This window comes from Tamandua tetradactyla, chromosome 9, assembly GCF_023851605.1.
Source record: "Tamandua tetradactyla isolate mTamTet1 chromosome 9, mTamTet1.pri, whole genome shotgun sequence".
NCBI lineage: Eukaryota > Metazoa > Chordata > Mammalia > Pilosa > Myrmecophagidae > Tamandua > Tamandua tetradactyla.
This window is the reverse complement of record NC_135335.1, coordinates 102,232,396-102,251,772: the sequence shown is the minus strand read 5'-3', so window position 1 is coordinate 102,251,772 and position 19,377 is coordinate 102,232,396. Positions and strand designations below refer to the sequence as shown.

General features: G+C 35.2%; 1 protein-coding gene and 1 non-coding gene across 5 annotated transcripts in view; one reads left to right on the top strand and one right to left on the bottom strand.

Annotated features, from left to right (window-relative positions):
• The window catches only part of DDX4 (DEAD-box helicase 4), an 85,084-nt gene extending 65,997 nt beyond the window's left edge, over nucleotides 1–19,087 (bottom strand). For 2 of the 4 annotated variants that reach the window (XM_077117173.1, XM_077117175.1), the window contains exons 1-3: nucleotides 18,992–19,087; nucleotides 17,939–18,024; nucleotides 12,964–13,024 (exon numbers count right to left, since the gene is read on the bottom strand). In XM_077117173.1, the coding sequence (XP_076973288.1) occupies nucleotides 12,964–13,024; nucleotides 17,939–18,010 (133 nt within the window). In that variant the 5' untranslated portion in view covers nucleotides 18,011–18,024; nucleotides 18,992–19,087. The other 2 variants (XM_077117174.1, XM_077117176.1) reach the window with 2 other exon arrangements.
• LOC143647481 (U6 spliceosomal RNA) lies at nucleotides 7,738–7,843 on the top strand. The gene has a single exon (XR_013158107.1). It is a non-coding gene; the product is annotated as a U6 spliceosomal RNA (small nuclear RNA).
• Nucleotides 19,088–19,377: the final 290 nt, after the last annotated feature.

Here is a 19,377-nt window from a genome sequence, read left to right as displayed (position 1 = left end):
CCATCAACAGAAGAATGGCTAAACAAACTGTGGTATATACATACGATGGAATATTATGCAGCTTTAAGACAAGATAAACTTATGAACCATGTAATAACATGGATGGACCTAGAGAACATTATGCTGAGTGAGTCCAGCCAAAAACTAAAGGACAAATACTGTATGGTCCCACTGATGTGAATGGACATTCGAGAATAAACTTGGAATATGTCATTGGTAACAGAGTCCAGCAGGAGGTAGAAACAGGGTAAGATAATGGGTAATTGGAGCTGAAGAGATACAGACTGTGCAACAGGACTAGATACAAAAATTCAAAAATGGACAGCACAATAATACCTAATTGTAAAGTAATCATGTTAAAACACTGAATGAAGCTGCATCTGAGCTATAGGTTTAGTTTGTTTGTTTGTTTTTGTTTGTTCGTTTTTGGGTTTTTTTGTTGTTTTTGTTTTTGTTTTTGTTTTTTACTATTATTATTACTTTTATTTCTTTTCTCTATATTAACATTCTATATCTTTGTCTGGTGTGTTGCTAGTTCTTCTAAACCGATGCAAATGTACTAAGAAATGATGATCATGCATCTATGTGATGATGTTAAGAATTACTGATTGCATATGTAGAATGGTATGATTTCTAAATGTTGGGTTAATTTCTTTTTTTTTGTTAATTAATAAAAAAAAAGAAAAAGATCAATGAAAAAAAAGAAATATATATATGAAGGCAATAAATGAAATAATAGAAACCATCAATGAAGAAAATGATTCTTTGATATATCACACAGACTTTTTGAAATGGTCTTAAATATGCTCCAACAGTTAAAGGAAACTAAGGACAAAGAACTAAGGAATATCAGGAAAATGATAAACAAACAAAAATGAAGATTTCAGTGAAGACAGAAATTGTAAAATGGACCCAAACAGAAATTCCTGAGTTGAAAACCACAATAACAGCAATAAAAATTTCTCAGACAGGTTCAACAACAAAATGGAGCTGGCAGAAGAGAAAATCAGTGAACGTGAAGGTAAATGTAAATTATTCAGTCTGAGCACCAAAAGAAAATACAATGAAGAAAAGTAAACAGAGACTAAGAGACATGAGAAACTCCATCAAGCTACAAATAGTCTCATCACAGAAGATCCAGAGAGGAAAAAAAATGACTGAAAATTCAAAGATAATGGCTGTAAAATTCCCATATTTAACAAAAGATATGAATATATACATCCAAGATGCTCCCAATGAACACAAACAAGAAAAAAATAAAAGAGATCCATGCCTAGATACATTATAATCAAATTGTAAAATGCCACAAAGAGAGAATCCTGAAAATTCCAAGAGAACAGCAATGCATCATGTCAAGAGTTTCTATAAGACTAAGTGATGATTTCTCATCAGACCCATGGAGGTAAGAAAGCAGTGGGATGAAATATTTTAAACGCTGAAAGAAACAGCCATCCAAGAATTTTATATCCAGCAACACTGCTTTCAAAAGTGAGGGGGTAGATTAAGACATTCTCAGATAAACAAAACCTGAAGGTGTTACTCACCACCAGATGTGCCCTACACCTGTGTTAAAGTGAGTCCTCCAGAATGAACGAAAATGACACTAAACAACAGATCTAAGTTGCACAAAAAAGATCTCAAAAAAAGGTAATTACATGGTTAATTAAAATACTGCACTACTGTATTTTTCATTGTAACGCCACCTTCTATTTATTACAAGATCTAAAATGTAAATGCAATAAAAATAATGACAAAACAATGTATAAAGATGTAATTTGTGACAAAATTACATAAAGGAAGGAGGAGTGGAGGAACATAGTTTCTGTATGCTATGAAGTTAAGCTGGCATCACCTCAATCAACCAAGACTGTTATAGATTCAGGATGTATATTTAAGCCCTATGGTAACAAAAAATAATTGGAAAAATATGCACCAAAGCAAATGAAAAGGGTCTCAAAAGAGTGCACTACAAAGGATCATGTAACACAAAAGTAGGTATTGATGGAAAATTAAGGAACAAAAAAAGTATGAGACTTAAAAGATCTAAGTAACAAAATGGAAAGAAAAGGCCTGCATTATCAGTAGTTACTTTAAATGTAAATGGATTAAACTCCATTCAAATGGCAGGGACTGGAAGACAGCTATAAAAGCATGGCCCAACTATGTACCGTTTACAAGAAAATCGCCTTAAATCCAAAGACACAAGTAGGTTGAGAGTGAAAGGATGGAAATATATATGCCATGCAAATAGCAATCAAAAGAGAGCTGGGATAGCTATATGAATATCAAATGAAAAATCTTTTAAGTCAAAAACTGTTATGAGGGATAACGAAGGACATTATATACTGTTAAAGGTGTCAGTTCTACAACATAACATTTACAAACATACATGCACCCTAACAGAATCACAAAATAATAAAGCAAATCTTGACAGATTTGAAGGGAGATCTGATGGGTCTACATTAATAATAGGCGCCTTCAACAGACCGCTTTCAATAATAGATTGAAAATCTAGACAGAGGATCATAAGGAAACAGAGATTTCAAACAATACTATAAAACAAGTAGACCAAGTAGACATACATAGAATATCCAACAAGAGCAGAATATACATTCTTCTTTAATGTACATGGATCATTATCTGGGACAGACCATAATGTTAGACAAGAGAACAAGAACCAAAAAAACTTAAGAGTGGAATCATATAAACTACTTATCAGACCACAATGGTATGAAGGTAGAAATCAATAATAGAGGAGAAACTGACAATTCACAAATACGTGGAAATTAAGGTAACCAAACATTCAGACAACTGTGTTAGATTCAGTTGTCAACTTGGCCAGGTGAGCATACCTGGTCTTGTTGCTGCAGACATAAGCCAATGGTACGTGAACCTCATCTGCTGCTAATTCCATCTGCAGTCGGCTAGGAGGCGTGTCTGCTGCAATGAATGATGTTTGACTTAATTGGCTGGAGCTTAAATGAGAGAGCGCAATGTTGCACAGCCTAGCAGCTCGGCATTCCTCATCTCAGCACTTGCAACTCAGCCCAGGCCTTTGGAGATGCAGAAAGAAGTCACCCCAGGGAAAGTTGTTGGAACCCAGGGGCCTGGAAAGAAGACCAGCAGAGACCATCCTGTGCCTTCCACGTAAGAAAGAACCTCAGTGGAAAGTCAGCTGCCTTTCCTCTGAAGAACCAACAAAATAAATCCCCTTTTAATAAAAGCCAATCCGTCTCTGGTGTGTTGCATTCCGGCAGCTAGCAAAGTAGAACAGACAACCAAAGAGTCAAAGAAAAAAATTAAAAGGGAAATTAGGCAATCCCTTAAGGTGAATGAAAATGAAAACACAACATACCAAAACTTATGGGAGGCAAGAAAGGCATTGATAAAAGGGAATGTATAGCTCTAAATGTTAACATTATAAAGACAAAAGATCTCAAATCAGTAATCTAACTTCATAGTTGGAGGAACTAAAACAGAAAAGCAAAGTACACCACAGTGAGAAGAAAGGAAATAACAAAGATTATAGAGAGAAATAAAAGAGGACAGGAAAACAATAGTTAGAATCAACAAAAGCAAAAGTTTGTTCTTGGAAAAGATCAATAAAAATTTACAACTTTTTAGCTAGACAGAGGGAAGAAAAGAGAGGATGCAAATACCTAAAATTAGAAATGAAAAGGGGGACAGGACAATCCACTATGCAAAAATAAAAAGGAATATAGGAGTTACTATAAACAATTGTATGCCAACAAATTAGACAATCTAAACCTAAACTGACACAAAAAGAAACAGAAGACCTAAAGAAACCAGTGACTAGTAAAGAGATTAAATCAGAAGGCAAAACCCTCCCAAAAAAGGAAAGCCCAGGACCAAATGGCTTCATAGGCAAATTCTACAAAATAGCCTAAGAATTAGCACCACTCCTGTTTAAATTCTTCAAAAAAACTGAAGAGTAAAGACTACCTAATTTATTCTGAGGCCAGTAATACTTTAATACCAAAAAATAAATAAAGATACCACAATGAAAGAAAATTACAGACCAATAGCCCCTATGAATATAGATGCAAAAATCCTCAACAAAATGCTAGCAAACAGATTCCAGCAGCACATTACAGAGAATTATACACCACGATCAAGTGGCATTCATTCCAGGAATGCAAAAGTGGTTCAACATAACAAAACACTCAATATAATACAGTACATTAAGAAAAAAAACATATGATAATATTGACGCAATTGAAAACGCATTTGACAACAATAAGTACTCCTTAATAAAAAACATTCAGAAAATTAGGAGAAGGAAATTTCTTTAAAATGATAAAGTGCATATATGAAAATGTATAGCTAACATCATACTTGATAGTGAAAGACCAAAAGCTTTCTCACTAAAATCAGGAACAAGAAAAAGTATGTCCACTGACACCACTATTATTCAACAGTGTACTTAGAGTTCAAGTCAGCGCAATTATTTAAATAACTGATTTCTCATTAGAAATCAAGGAGGCTATGAAGCAATGGGATGACATATTAAAAGTCCTTAAAGAAATAAACTGTCTGTCAAACAAGAATTCTGTATGTAGCAAAATTATCCTTCAGTAATGAAAGAAATAAAAGTTATTTATAAACAAAAGCTGAAGGGGTTCACTACCATAATAACTGTCCTACGAAAAATGCTAAAGAGTTTTTTAGGCTAAAATAAAAGACTTGAAGACACCAGAAGAAAGAACAAACATTGGTAAAGGTAACAATATAAAATTCAAAATTATTGTACACTGGGGTTCTAACTTTTTTTTTTAACCTATTTATGATTTAAAAGGCCAATGTGTAAGACAATAATTAAAATCCATGTAAATGGGCATACAATGTATAGAAATGCATTGTAATATAATACCGTTTTAAAGAGGAAGGGAAGTAGGGATATAGAATTAAATAATATTTAAACTACTGAAATTACGTATTATTCAAACAAAGTTGTTATTAGTTCACAATGTTAATTGTAACCATAAAGGTAATCATTAAAAAATAAAAAATACAGAGAAAGGGAAAAAAGAAGGGAATCAAAATGGAACAGTACAAAAAATCAAATTGCCACCCCCCAAAATACAATAATGGTATAACTGGAGAAAATGTATATATATAAGACATACAAAAAACAAACAGCTAAACAGTAGCCACATCTAGACGGAAGATCCGTAAGGAAATAGAGGACTTGAAGACTATAAAACAATTCACCTAATAGAAATGTAGAGAACACTCCACGCAACAACAGAACACAGATTTTTCTCAAGTATATAAGGCTTATTTTATATGATAGACTGTATAGTAGGCCACAAATCCAATCTCAATAATTCTTCAAAGACTGAAATTATACAAAGTATATTCAATCACAATGGAGTGCAGTTAGAAATAACAGAAAACTTGAAAATTTAAAAATATACAGAAATTAAAGAATGCACTCTTAATTAATGGGTCAAAGAAATCAAATGGAAACTGTAAAGTACATAGAGACAAATGAAAACAAAAGCACAACCTACCAAATCCTATGGACTGCAGTGAAGGAATTGCACAAACGAAAATGTATAGCTATAAATGCCTACATTTAAAAAAAAGGAAGATCACAAAATAATCTAACTTTACAACGAGTCAAAGTATAAAAAGAAGTGTAAACTAAACTCAAAGTTAACAGAAGGAAGAAAAAAAAAAGACAAAAGGTAAATGAAGTAAAGAAAAAATTATCCAATCACAAAATCAAAAATTAGTTGTTAATATGAATAAAATATACAAAGTTTTGGCCAGACTGACAAAGGACACAAGCAACAAAAATCAGAAATGAAAGCGGGACTATCACTACCCACCTTACAGAACTAAAAATGATTATAAGAGAATATTATCAACAGTAACACATCAACAAATTAGATAAAAGGGAAAGTTTTCAAGAATTATCCAAAACTGACTCAAGAAGGAACAAAAAAATCTCAATAGACCCATTACACATAGAGAGATTGAATCAGTCATCAAAAACCTCACAACAAAGTAAACTCCAGGGTCAGATGGTTTCACTGATAAAATCTACCAGAATGAAAAGAGCAATGAACACAAGTCCTTCTCAAACTCTTCCAAAATATGGGCTTTTCTTTTTTTGCTACTAGCATCCATTCTAGAGAAAAATAAGCAATCATCAGCATTTCTCTTTATCATTTAATTTTTTGTAGTTTTAAGACTCACAGTAGTTTTCAGAGGTTTTAGTTCTCATGTTTATGAATATATCATGAAATGATGTCACAAGGGTAGCTCAATCCCCACAATAAATACACAGCAACAAAAATATCAATAAAAAAGTCCAAAATATTAATACATGATGGCATAAAACTGCTTTTCCTGAACACTCTGACGCCTACCAAAACAAACCAAAGGAAATAAAGAAATTCCTTAAAAAAGAAATTAGGTTACTATAAGCAACCTCCAACAACTGACCACAAAGATTACCTCCCTCACAGTTACATCTAGACCAAATCCAGGAAGAAGTTGAGATTCTGAACAAAAGTTTTTTAAAAAATCCACATACTCAAACACCAAACAAAAGAACCAAGAGTGATGGGGTTTCATTGTGACCTTTAGGACTCTATACTCTATATTCCGGCCTTCCTCCAGAGTGATCTGCTTACCCCAAGGTGAGGAAAAGTAAGGGAAGATGAGGAAAAACAGACCCAAAAGATTTGGTGACAAAAAGCTCTCAAACAGCAAATCCAGACTTGGGGCTGCCAGTTATTCTAACCTACAATCCCTTCCATAATACCAAATAGATGAAAAACTGAAGATTTATAAGTCATCAGTGTCCAGTCCAATGACTAGAGCTCTAAGAGGATAATTATAACAGTAATGTGCAAACTAATTACCTGGAAATTTGTAGGTCCTGAGACTTCACATTTGTAAGAAATTACCTGGAAATTGTAGGTCCTGAGACTTTGCATTTCTAATAAGTTCCCACATGATATCAATGCTATGGTCTACACACCATATTCTGAGTAGCAAGATTTTTACGTCCACCAAAAAACTGTACTAAAAATCATTCACAGCAAAACTATTCCTAAAAGGCAAATACTGGAAACTATCCAAACGTCCATCAGAATAATTTATAGTATATTCACAGAGTGGAATAATATTCATTTACCAATAATCAACAATTACTTCTAACAACACGGAGAGAAGCTAAACCCAAGAGAAAATAATTGATTCCATTTATATGTTTCTCATTTAAAAGGAAAACTGATCTATGCTGTTAAAAATCAGTTATGGTAGTTACTACCAGGAAGAGGGGTTGTGACTGTAAGAAAGACAAAGAAGGGCAACTAAGGTGCTGATGATGCTCTGTTTCTTTGTCTGGGTATGGTTATAAGGGTGTGTTCAGTTTGTGAAAACTCAAAGAGCAGCCTACATTTATGATGTATATATTAATTAAATACACTCAATTTGTATGTACATTGTGCTTCAATGAAACAGTTATTAAAAAGAAAAAAGAATCAACACCTGGCCTAGGCTAGACAATTCTGAGAACAAATTCTAATAAACATATAAGAAGCACATAATTTCCATGTTCCAGAGCTTATTAGAAAAGATGAAAAGCCAAAAACCAAAACCAAATTAGGAGAAAAGAAAACTGCAGGCCAGTCTTATGTACATATATTAATTCAAAAGTAATAAATAAAACAAATTTCATCCAATAAAACAGCCATGCAGGTGCTCACTTAAGCAGCATATATACTAGAACTGAAATGATACAGAACAGATTAGCATGGCTGCTGCACAAGGATAACATTCAAACTCGTGAAGGTTCCATATCTTTAGTTTCTTGGAGCAGCTAGAAGGAAATTATGGAACTGTAACCCATACCAAACCCACACCATAGAAAACCCATACCAAAGAAAAAAGCAATAGTCTTCAAAGCTCTCTTCAACAAGCAGTTACAGGACAGATCTTAGAGTCTGTCATGGGCTACCATACCATTATCTCAGATCTTTCCTTCTAGCTGCTCCAGAACACAGGAGACTAGAAGGAATAAATATTTTTTTATCATCACAATCGACATTTTTTTGTGTGGAAAATAACATATATACAAAAAAGCAATATATTTCAAAACATAGCACAACAATTAGTTATAGAACAGATTTCAGAGTTTGTTACGGGTTACAATTCCACAGCTTTTGGTTTTTTCTTATATAGCTGCTCGAAGCTATCAGAGATTAAAAGAAATCAATATGATGATTTAGCGATCATACTCATTTATTAAACCCCACCTTCTCTGTATAACTCCACCATCATCTTTGATCTTTCTATCCCACTCTTTAGGGGTATTTGGGCTATGCCCATTCTAACTTTTTCATGTTAGAAAGGGCTGTCAATAATATGGGATAGGTAGATCGAACTAACTGATGCTCTGGAGAGGGTGGGCCCTCTAGGTTTCAGGACGTATCTGGTCCAGGGACCCATCTGGAGGTTGTAGGTTTCTGGAATGTTACCCTAGGGCATGGAACTTTTGTAGAATCTTACATATTGCCCTAGGTATTCTTTAGGATTGGCTGGAACGGTTTTGGTTGGGTTTGGCAAGTTATGACAGGTAGCAATATCTAACTGAAGCTTGCATAAGACTGACCTCCAGAGAAGCCTCTCAACTCTATCTGAACTCTTTCAGCCACTGATACCTAATATGTTACACTTCTTTTCCCCCTTTTAGTCAGGATGGCATTGTTGATTCCGCAGTGCCAGAGTCAGACTCCTTGGGAGTCATCTTCCAGCCGCCAGGGAGACTTTCACCCCTGGATGTCATGTTTCACTTAGTGGGGAGAGCAATGATTTCACTTGCAGAGCTGGGCTTAGACACAGTGAGGCCACATCTGAGCAACAGAAGAGGTCCAGCAAAAGTAACTTTTAGGCGTACCTATAGGTAGGCTAAGCTTCTCTGCTACCTACATAAGGTTTACAAGAGTAAACCTCAAGATCAAGGGCTTGGTCCCTAATGTCTGACACAGTATTAGGGGTTTCCCTGGTGGTAAAGTTTAATAGGTCCATATTTTTACTCCCATCCCTCAAGGGACTTTGCCAATACTTTTTGATTATCTGCATAATACATTCTAGGATATATTCAGGCATTACATTAAGCTATGCAAGATTAAAGTCCTCATTCTTATTCTGGGCTCCCTGTGTTTCAATTGTTCAAATGAGCTATCATACAGACAGGTCAAGTTAGATATGTGCTACAGAAAATTTAGGTTCCGGACAAAATAAACCTTGCTTCCTTTGGTCTCAAAGAGTAGGTGCGGTTCTAACATATAGACAATGTCTTCCCTGTATTCTGAACTATCATAATCCTGACCTGATCAGCTTCATTCTTATTTCTAAATACCAGGCTATACATATATAAAACAGCCTCTCAAAATCCAGAGATAATAAATACCACTCCAGACTAAATGTGTCTGCTATAAGAGATTACACTCTAGGCTCCTGCTTTCTTATAAGCATTTTCTAAAGGAGACCATACAATAATTGTTCTTTTATTTCTGGGTTATTTTGCCTTACCAAACGTCCCACAGGTTCATTCACATAACTGCATGCCCCACGACTTCTTTCCTTTTTGTAGTTGCACAATATTTGATCATAACTATACACCACTGTTCACCAATCTACTTCTCAGTCAGTGCATCCTTCAGCCAACTGCATTCATTAGGCATCATATATAATGCCCAAAGTCCATAGTCCATCAACACTCCCAATTTTAGATAATTTCATTGTTTTCAGAAGAAAGATAACCAATAAACAAAAAGAAACCATCTCCAAATAGAAAACCTAAACCTCCCCTTAACTCCTGTCCCTTCCCCCATTATTTACTCTTGGTGTTGCAACGGTACTACTGATGTTTTCCTGTTAAACATAGCCCATAGAATGCAACAGCAGTTTTCTAAAAGGTACTTTGAAATGTATTGCTTTTTTTATATACGTTATATTTCACAACTAAAAAAAACCAAAAACAGCCATGCAGGACTTTTCCACAACACATGAAATTAGTTCAATTTTAAAAATTCATTTATTTCACTACATTGATTGATTTAAAGATGAAAACAATAGAAATGAATAACTCAAAAAAAGTTTTGATAACATTCAACCACCATTCCTGAACAGAACTAATATTCAAGTAGAAATGAAAAGAAGCTTCCTTGGTGTGAAAAAATATCTATCAGAAGCCTAGAACAAATATCTTAATTTTAGAAATTTAGGAGTATTCCCAGTTGAAGTAAGGAAAAGCCTAGATGCCTGTTGTTTCTTCTACTATTCACTGAAATGCAGATTTTACCCAATGCTTTAAGACAAGAAAAAAAGGAGTAACAAAACTGCATTAGAGAGGGTGCATGGGTGGTTCAGTAGTAGAATGCTCACCTTCCATGTGGGAGATCCGGGTTCAATTCCCGGACCATGCACCCAAAAAAAAAAAAAAAAACTGCATTAGAGACGACATTTGCACCACATAGCAACAAGGACAGTAGAATTCAGTTATATATATGGGAATATATGAAGACAGCTACAAAAATTAGAGTCTCCAGGGCGGGCCGCGGTGGCTCAGCGGGCAAAGTGCTTGCCTGCCATGCCGGAGGACCTCGGTTCGATTCCCGGCCCCAGCCCATGTAAAAAACAAACAAACAAAATACAATAAAACAAGAAAATGTTTAAAGATGTTTCCCTTTCTTCCTCCCTTCCTTCCTTCCATCCTTCCTTCCTTCTCTCTGTCTTTCCTTCCCTTCCTCCCTCTCAAAAAAAAAAAAAAAAAAAAAAAAAAAAAAAAAAAATTAGAGTCTCCAGACTGTCAGTAGCAGCTAAAATGGGGTGCCAAGATTGCAAACTATTATTTTCTTTTTCTTTACCTCTATATTTAAAAAGTCTTGCACTAAGCATATTTAGTTATCAGCCTAATAAATATTCATTGACTTAGTATATTTTCTTTGGCTTGGTATATATTTCTGTAATAAGAAAACCTATTTTCATGAAAAAAATTTTAACTAAAAGAAAACATAATAAAAGACATCATTATCCAGTAGAACATGAGCAAGAAATCCATATTTAAACATAGTTTTCATTACGTATGGAGCTTAAACGTTCATGTTCTAATGCTAAGAAAAGTTGTAGCTGTTAATTGGTATTTATTTCAGTCTAGTTTTTTTGACAAAATTCATCAACAAAACAAAAACAAAGTTAAAATTTGATATACCGTAACCCTACTTCATCCCTTTACAAAAGTTGGCTTCTGTTTTACTCAAAGAACCACTTTCTCCTGATTCCACACTAATCTATGCAAATAGACAAATTAAGAAGTATGGGTTATTTTTACCCATTTACACACACACGATTCAAATGCAGAAAAAATAGCCTTTCGCTGGGGTGTGAGCAGGCAGCAATTTCAAGAACTTCTACTTGAGGACATGAACATTCTATATTAAACCACACATTTAAATTTTTATGAACAATAAATGCATCTTAACAATAACAAAGGTATCTCCCCTAATCTTAACTCTTTTTTGCCAAGAGAATTACCCTGAATTTAGAATGTACTTGAAATTAAATTTGTTTTAATCTAATGGATTTTGATTCTCAAATTCCCCCTTACGCTTTAAAAACTAACCCTTCACAGGATTTTTCACTTTAGGTCAGGCCTCAGTGAGCCATGAGATACCTTGACTAATATTACTGAAGAATTTACCTCACCATTAGTTTTTTGGGTTTTTTTCCAGATGCATGGTCTAGGAATCGAACCCAGGTCTCTCAACATGAAAGGCAAGCATTCTACAATTGCTCACTATTAGTTTTTGATTAGAGAATTTAATTTCAGCCTGCTTTGGACTTCAACAAAATAAGACTACTGGATGAGTTTAATTTCCTAGCCCAAGTCCTACTTACCACTTCTACCCATTTTCCCTTCCACATCAATTCTATAAAATATTTGGACAACTAAGGTGAAAACTGGGAGAAAAAAAAATAGCAGGAAGGAAGCTGGCTCCCACAATCTGACAATTTCTCTCATACTCTTAAAACCTTTCCTACATTAGTTTTCTGACCCCAAGAAAAATCACGATATCTTGATGGTATGGCAGGTTTGGCTTAAAAAGCTGTTATCCTAAAAGATCACCATCATTGCAATCTGCAATAACAACCTTATTTTCCAGTGCTCTATGCTCTATGTTAGGAACCCTGACAATTTCCTAGCAGCCTGGAAGCCAAACATGTAATTTCAGGTTTAGGCAAAGTTTTACTGCAATCCACTAAATCAAGTAGTATAGTCAATAGCACTACACTCTCTCCTCCTCCCTCCCTCCCTCCCTTTATCCAGCTGTCCTACCATTCCAAAATATCCAAGTCAGAATGAATTCTCACTGGGAACTTAAAACACCATTCTATCTAACAAAAAGATGTATACTAGTCAGCTTCTCATTCACTAAATGAAGCTTCTAACCTACTGTATTAGTTAGGGTTCTCTAGAGAAACAGAATCAACAGGGAACACTTGCAAATATAAAATTTATGAAAGTGTCTCACGTGACCGTAGGAATGCAGAGTCCAAAATCCACAGGGCAGGCTGCGAAGCCGATGACTCCAATGGATGGCCTGGATGAACTCCACAGGAGAGGCTCACCAGCCAAAGCAGGAATGCAACCTGTCTCCTCTGAGTCCTCCTTAAAAGGCTTCCCATGATTACATTTAGCATCACTAATTGCAGAAGACACTCCCCTTTGGCTGATTACAAATGGAATCAGCTGTGGATGTAGCTGACGTGATCATGACCTAATCCTATGAAATGTCCTCATTGCAACAGACAGGCCAGCGCTTGCCCAATCAGATGAACAGGTACCACAACTTGGCCAAGTTGACACCTGTCCCTAACCATGACACCTACACAGTTATACCTTTCTGCCTTAACACATACCTGATGATGAAGATGTGGTCCTGTTAAAAGTGTCTCCATTTGCTCCAGAAGAATATTTATCCTGTAACAAGAAGAGAGAAAAGGCTAGACTACTTTGAATAGGTATATATCATCTATTTCACAGAAACTGAGAAAATTGTAACAGGGCTTTGTTCAAATTGAAACAGTGATTGTAAGATTTTCTGTATATTCATTTATTAATTATTCCAAGACAACTTCACTATATATTCCTTATTAACTATTACAAGACAGCTTCACTTTAACATTTTAAGTATCTTTTAATAATAAATCACTTAAAACAAGGGTCAGCAAACCTCAGCCACGAGCCAAATCCAGCCTGTCACCTGTTGTAAGTAAGGTTTTACTGGAACACAGCCCAATTCTTTCACTTAGATATTTACTATCAAAGGTACGCTATATTAGCAAAGTTTAATAGTTCCAACAAAGACCATATGGCTTGCAGTCTAAATTATTTACTACTGGCCTACTGCAGAAAGAGTTTGTTGAACCCAACTTAAAATTTTAGTCATTAAGTAACCATTATGCTTGAAAAGTAACAAAATATTGCCAGTGAATAAACAAAATCTGACCAAATCAAATACGAATAAAAAATGCCTGTCAATATTCAATATTTTGCAGATTTTAGTATTTTACAGTATGCTTATCAATACTGTAGAGAGTAAAGTAGACTACATTAGGAGATTACTAGGTAGCAGTTTCTACAGAAAATACAGAAATTTATTTTGAAAACTTTCACTGTGTTTATATAAAGTGAAAAATACATTTAAATATTTTAAAAGAAAGCCATTCAATCATAAAATTCATTTATGCATTAAAAAAATTATATGTATCCTGCACTGTATTACAAATCCAATGAAGTGTATTATCAGTTCTAGAGCCAGAATACTCATGCTTAATTTCAATCCAAATAACAGGAATAGATGAAGATTTACTTTGATGCTCTCAAATACTGACTGCTCCATTTTCCTTGCTTTAGACTAAAAAACAAATTATATCCCCTTTTAATGTACATGGATTTCTTTGCAGTAGTACCACAACTGTTGGACTCAGATAATTCAATCAACTTTGTTATAAAATCAACAGCTCAATACTAAGTTAATTTTGGAAACTTCTAATATTTCTTGGGTTATCTCTGGATTAATGACAATTTAAGTAATTTTTTTCTCACTTCTAACACCTAGGGAGTCCTTATCATTAAATAATCTACTCTTTCATTTCCTCTCATGTAAGTTCTCCCTACTTAGGACAAAACTTTCAGAATAAAGTTCTAAAATCCTTGCACATAACAGAATGCACTACTGTAAGAATGAAAGATGACCTAAAACATATGTATGATATCTTAATCCACTGACGGCATTAGAACAATTACAAGTTTCTTTAAGTACATCCCAAAGCTGCAGGTAAAAAGCCCCTCAGTTCCCAGCTTTGATCATGGGAACATGCATTATTCTTTGCTATTCCTGCAACTGGGTTTCTCAGTTCCAATCTTTGATAAGGGGAATAGGGTGTTAATCTTTGTAAAGCCCCCTGCAATTAAGTTTCTTAGATCCCAGCTATGCTATGCTGATAAAACCCAGTTAAATCTTAATCTTTCCCTGTCATACCAATATCTGACAAAGGGAAAGTCAGTTACCTGAACAGACTTCAAAACCTTGGCCAAATGTTCCCTTGACCAAATGGTCTCTGGACCAAATGTTTATATTTAGTCACATGTAAGCAATTTTGTTAGCCCAAACAGAACTAAATCACACTCCCTAAACTTTTGATTGTACTTCCTAACTTTTCTCATTTCCTGAAGAACACACACATCATCTCCCTGTTTATCCTTTTGTTCCTCTCTGATTTTCTTTGATCCCAATGACGTATATAAACTTAGCTCTCACAACTCTTTGGGGAGGCAGGTTTGCTTGAGACAGTGAGGTTCCTGTATCTACCAGCTATTAAATCATTTTCCTTTGAGACCAAACTGGTGTAACGAGTCATTTTTGCCACACCGAACAAGGACCCAAGAGTCACCATCACAGGGGGTGTACCAAGGTAGGACTATTCAGGTTAACACTTATTTTCTAATTTTTTTTCTTTTTAAAACTTCTTTAAAGTCACTAACTGACTTTAAAAAACAATTTCATAACATTAGGAGTTATTCAAACATTTTTCTAAGTTACCATGAAGAGCAGAAAAACAATGGCCTTAGGCTTTTGGTAACCGCCACAATAAAAAGTTACAGTTGATGACTACCAAAGATATTAAAACAAACAAGAATAGTGATACAATTTTCCTCAAACTGAAATCCAGAGGACTTTTTTCTTGTTTCTAGTGACTAAAGTGCTACTCACCAGATGAAGCAAAAAAAGATTGCTTTTATAAGTGATTAAAAAGCTGATAAAAGATTAAAGACATGCTCTTGCACTAAAAATCTGAAAAACTCTTATTATGAAATGATCTTCAGTCTGTGGAAATCTCACATGCACTAAGCTTACAAATACCAAGGCAAATTATGAAACAATTTTAAAAAACCACATTTTTAATAAGATGTTTCATCATAAAAATCCATCATTTTTATCTTAAAAATTAAAGTAAAAAAATTAACTTTACATTCCCCTCCAGCTATTATACTGCTTCTCTGCCCCCTTTAAAAAGAAATATCTACAATTGCTGCCTCTACTTTCTTATATCCCATTTGTCCTTCAGGCCACTCCATCTAGTTTCCATCTCTACCTCTACCTCTGCACTGAAAATATTTTTAATAAGGAAATTAGATAATAAAATTACCATTATGTCTCATTCTATCATACCTCTCAGCAATATCTGAAACAGTTGACATTTTCCTCCTTTTCACATTCTTCTCTTGGCTTATAAATTACAGAAGCATGTGTCTACATTAACTCTCCAAATACAGATCCTGAGAAGAACTCAGAAAAGACTGATAACAAATAATGTTTTAGAAGATAAAAATCCAAGACTATCTGAGCCATTACAAATTTAACAAAAGGGAAGGAAACCCAGCTTTTTCTTAAAATGCAAATTTAGTTAAAACAACCAATCAAAAGCCTAGTGATTTTTTTAAAAGAAGCTGCATTGAACAAAAGATTTCTCCTAAATAAAATGTCATTTATTCACCCTTAGTCTCTGCAATTTTTATTCAAAGAAGGAAGGTAAATAAAGCCCTTAACTGTACCACTGTCCCTTCAACTAAGCAGACAACTAATTGCACAACCAACACCATGTGTCAAGTTTGCAGACAACTGAAAAAAATTTACTACAAATTGGCCCTACACAAATATTAAGAATCATAAAATGGAATTGTCAACATAAATTAATATTCAAATTAGCATGCCCAACATCAAGAAATAAGGTATGTTACTGAATAGCACAAAGATTCCAAAAAGGTAATCAGATGTCGCAATTTCAGATATCCCATGCAATAAATGTAAGATGTATGCACAACATGCTACAGCGCAGCATGTTGTTTGAAGAACACTTCAAGACAATAAAATCTCAGCCTAAGAAAAAATTAAAAATTGAACAGATAACTATGAAAGTCTGGGTGGAAGAAAATCTATGTCTGTGAACTGAATTTTGTATTATAGTAAATTTATTAAGAACCAGAAAAAAAACCAAGAAGCATAAAATGTCCTTTGACCAAGTAATCACACTTTTGGGGGAAAAAAAAAGAATTCCAAAATTAAAAAAATAATAATGAGCTTTAGACAGTCACAACAATAGTGAATTCTCACCAACAAGAAAACATTTATATTATAATATGTCCATTCTGTGAAATATAACTATAAGAAATTATTTTTATAAAGTTAGTAATAAAGAGTAGTTAGCATTAAAGAGTGCAAAGGCTGGATTCAAAAATTACTGATATTACTTATATGTACAACCAAATAAAAGTATGTTTAGGAAAAACAAAAGAAAATTTACTAAAAATTTAATAGGAGTGGTTGTGCCAGTGAGCAAGATTTTTAGGTGATTTTTCTGCTCTTTCCCCCACAATATTGTTATAATACCTTTATTATGGGAAGAGGACTGTGGAAAGAAAACATACCAAAAAAACGGTATTTCTAAAACTACTAAGCTCCCAAACAAGAAATATGGTTTAAGTTCAGGGGCATGTGTTGGGTATTTGAAGATAAACTCTGTATATATTTAATCTAATAAACACAAATAAAGGATTGCAAATTTGCATTTTTGTTTAAATAAGAACATCAACCACTAAGGCATCCCTTGAAATCAGAAAATATTCATTATTAATCTTATTTGACTACTGTGCACTTAAACTGGAAATTCTAAAGAAAAAAAGTCATTTTCAAAAATAGATAATATTTATTAAAAACAATTCCTTAAAATATACTAGCTTCTAAGGTACACTCTATCAACTTTTTTTTTTAAGTGTCAATTTCCAAGTCTTAATTAAAGCTCAAAAACCTACTCCAAAGGCTTCCTCTTCAGAATTAGAATGTAAATTCCCAAATGCCATTAAGGAAAAAGATACGATTCACACATTTGAAGCTCAAAATTGATGGTTCCATCTGAATCAGCCTAACACATTTGAGCTCTGCTTGCATAAAACCAATTTTCAGCATTCAAAATGTCACCCAGAACCAAATTATAGTTTCAATTTCCCATACAAGTGTCTTTCAGGGACATTCAACCACATTTATACATGCTTGCTTCACCCACAAATCCTCAATCACTGATATTTTGATTACTACTATTTTTAGTACATATATTTTACTTTTTAATTATCGAATTACTCCAGGCTATTTTATTCAATATGAAGCTTAGGATACCTCTTTCCCATTCCTCATTAGAAAGCTAATAATAATCACATGAACATAAGCACAGCCTACTGAAATTGACTGCATAATACAGAATTCCTCACCACAGTGATCTTCAACTTTGATAAAATTCGTAGCATCTAAAATTTTTTAATTTTAAATTTTATTACCTTCTCAAAAACAGGAACATAGGAAGACATATGAGGCTTGATGATCTCTGCTTCCCAATCTTCATCTCCCATGGTGGCTTCAAGTTCTATTTTTGAAAAATACAAACATGCACATTTGACCTCAATGAGATCAGAATGGTATTTTTTTAAGTATAAACTATCAGCGTTTCACATTTCTCTTTTTCTTTTTTCTTTTTAAAAACATAACAACATACAAACACAAACATTCTTACCAGATGATCATTCTTGGTATTCACATATCTTTTGAAACTACTCAACTAGGTACCGCTCTCTCCAAAATGTTTTTTTTTCAAAATGGTGTATGTGTTCTCGTTTCTTATTCATATCCACTCTTTTCTGCTTTAAAACGTAGTTAAGCCACTTTCCTAGCCATCGCCAAGTCCCCACTGACGCCTAAGGTTTTTACTCAGTTTCTCTTCATAGTTCATCTCTGCCCTTAAGGAGCCCCCAAAACGGCTTGTTGGATATTAGGAAAAAGGGGAAAATTTCGAAAGTTTTCAGTATTTCTCCCTTCAGGCCCTTCCCTTCAAAGGTGGGTAGGATGTCTGGTTTTGGGGTTTGGTTGTTTTGGGAGTGAGGGGGTTATTAATGAAGAGAAGGGTATTGGAGTTTGGAGAAGGGGGTTGGGGACAGAAGGCGGCCTTGGGAGTATGGAGAGCAGAGGGGGAGTAGGGTTTGGCATCCCCAAAACCCTCCCACAATAGACGAGCCAAGGAGCATCTCGATACTAACTGTTCTATAGCTTATATTTGTTAGGAGAAAAAACGCACAGAGACGAGGCAAAAAAAAAAACAAACAAGGCTCCTCCGTCTCCTCGAAGGCTCTTTCTCCTCCTTGGCAGGCTTCAGCCTGGACTTTAAGCAGCCATAGGGCCTTAGGACTCTCAGGAGGGAAGCGAAAAAACCCCCACACCGCCGCTTCAAATCCCTAACCTCTCCACTCGTCTTCCACTGGCCCGAAGTCCCACCACTCGCAAGTCGACAGATAAGGGACAGGACCAGCGTCCCAACGAAGGCTGCCTGGCCCACTCACCTCTCCACCACCTCCTCTCCCAGGGTCTTCGCAAGGACCTCCGTCGCTTAAACGGTTGCACGTGCCTGACGCCGAATGCGTCTGCTGCGCCTCGCCAATAAATGGCACCAGGAACGGGTGCCACCAGCCAATCAGCGATCACGAGGCCGGTGTCGTCCCGCCCCCATTGCCGGCTCGAGCGTTCCTATTTGTCTGAGTTCGAGGCGGTCACACTCGGACCCTCTGACTTCCTCAGAATAGCCCGTTGAGCCTGTGGGTGCAAGGCTGGCCCTGGACCTAGTGCCCACATGTCTCTGCATTCTCGATTGGGGTCCTCCGTCTGGAGAGGCTTTAGAGTTCCTCTATGCAGGCACTCCAAGCCACACATGTCCACCTCCCTTTTTCCA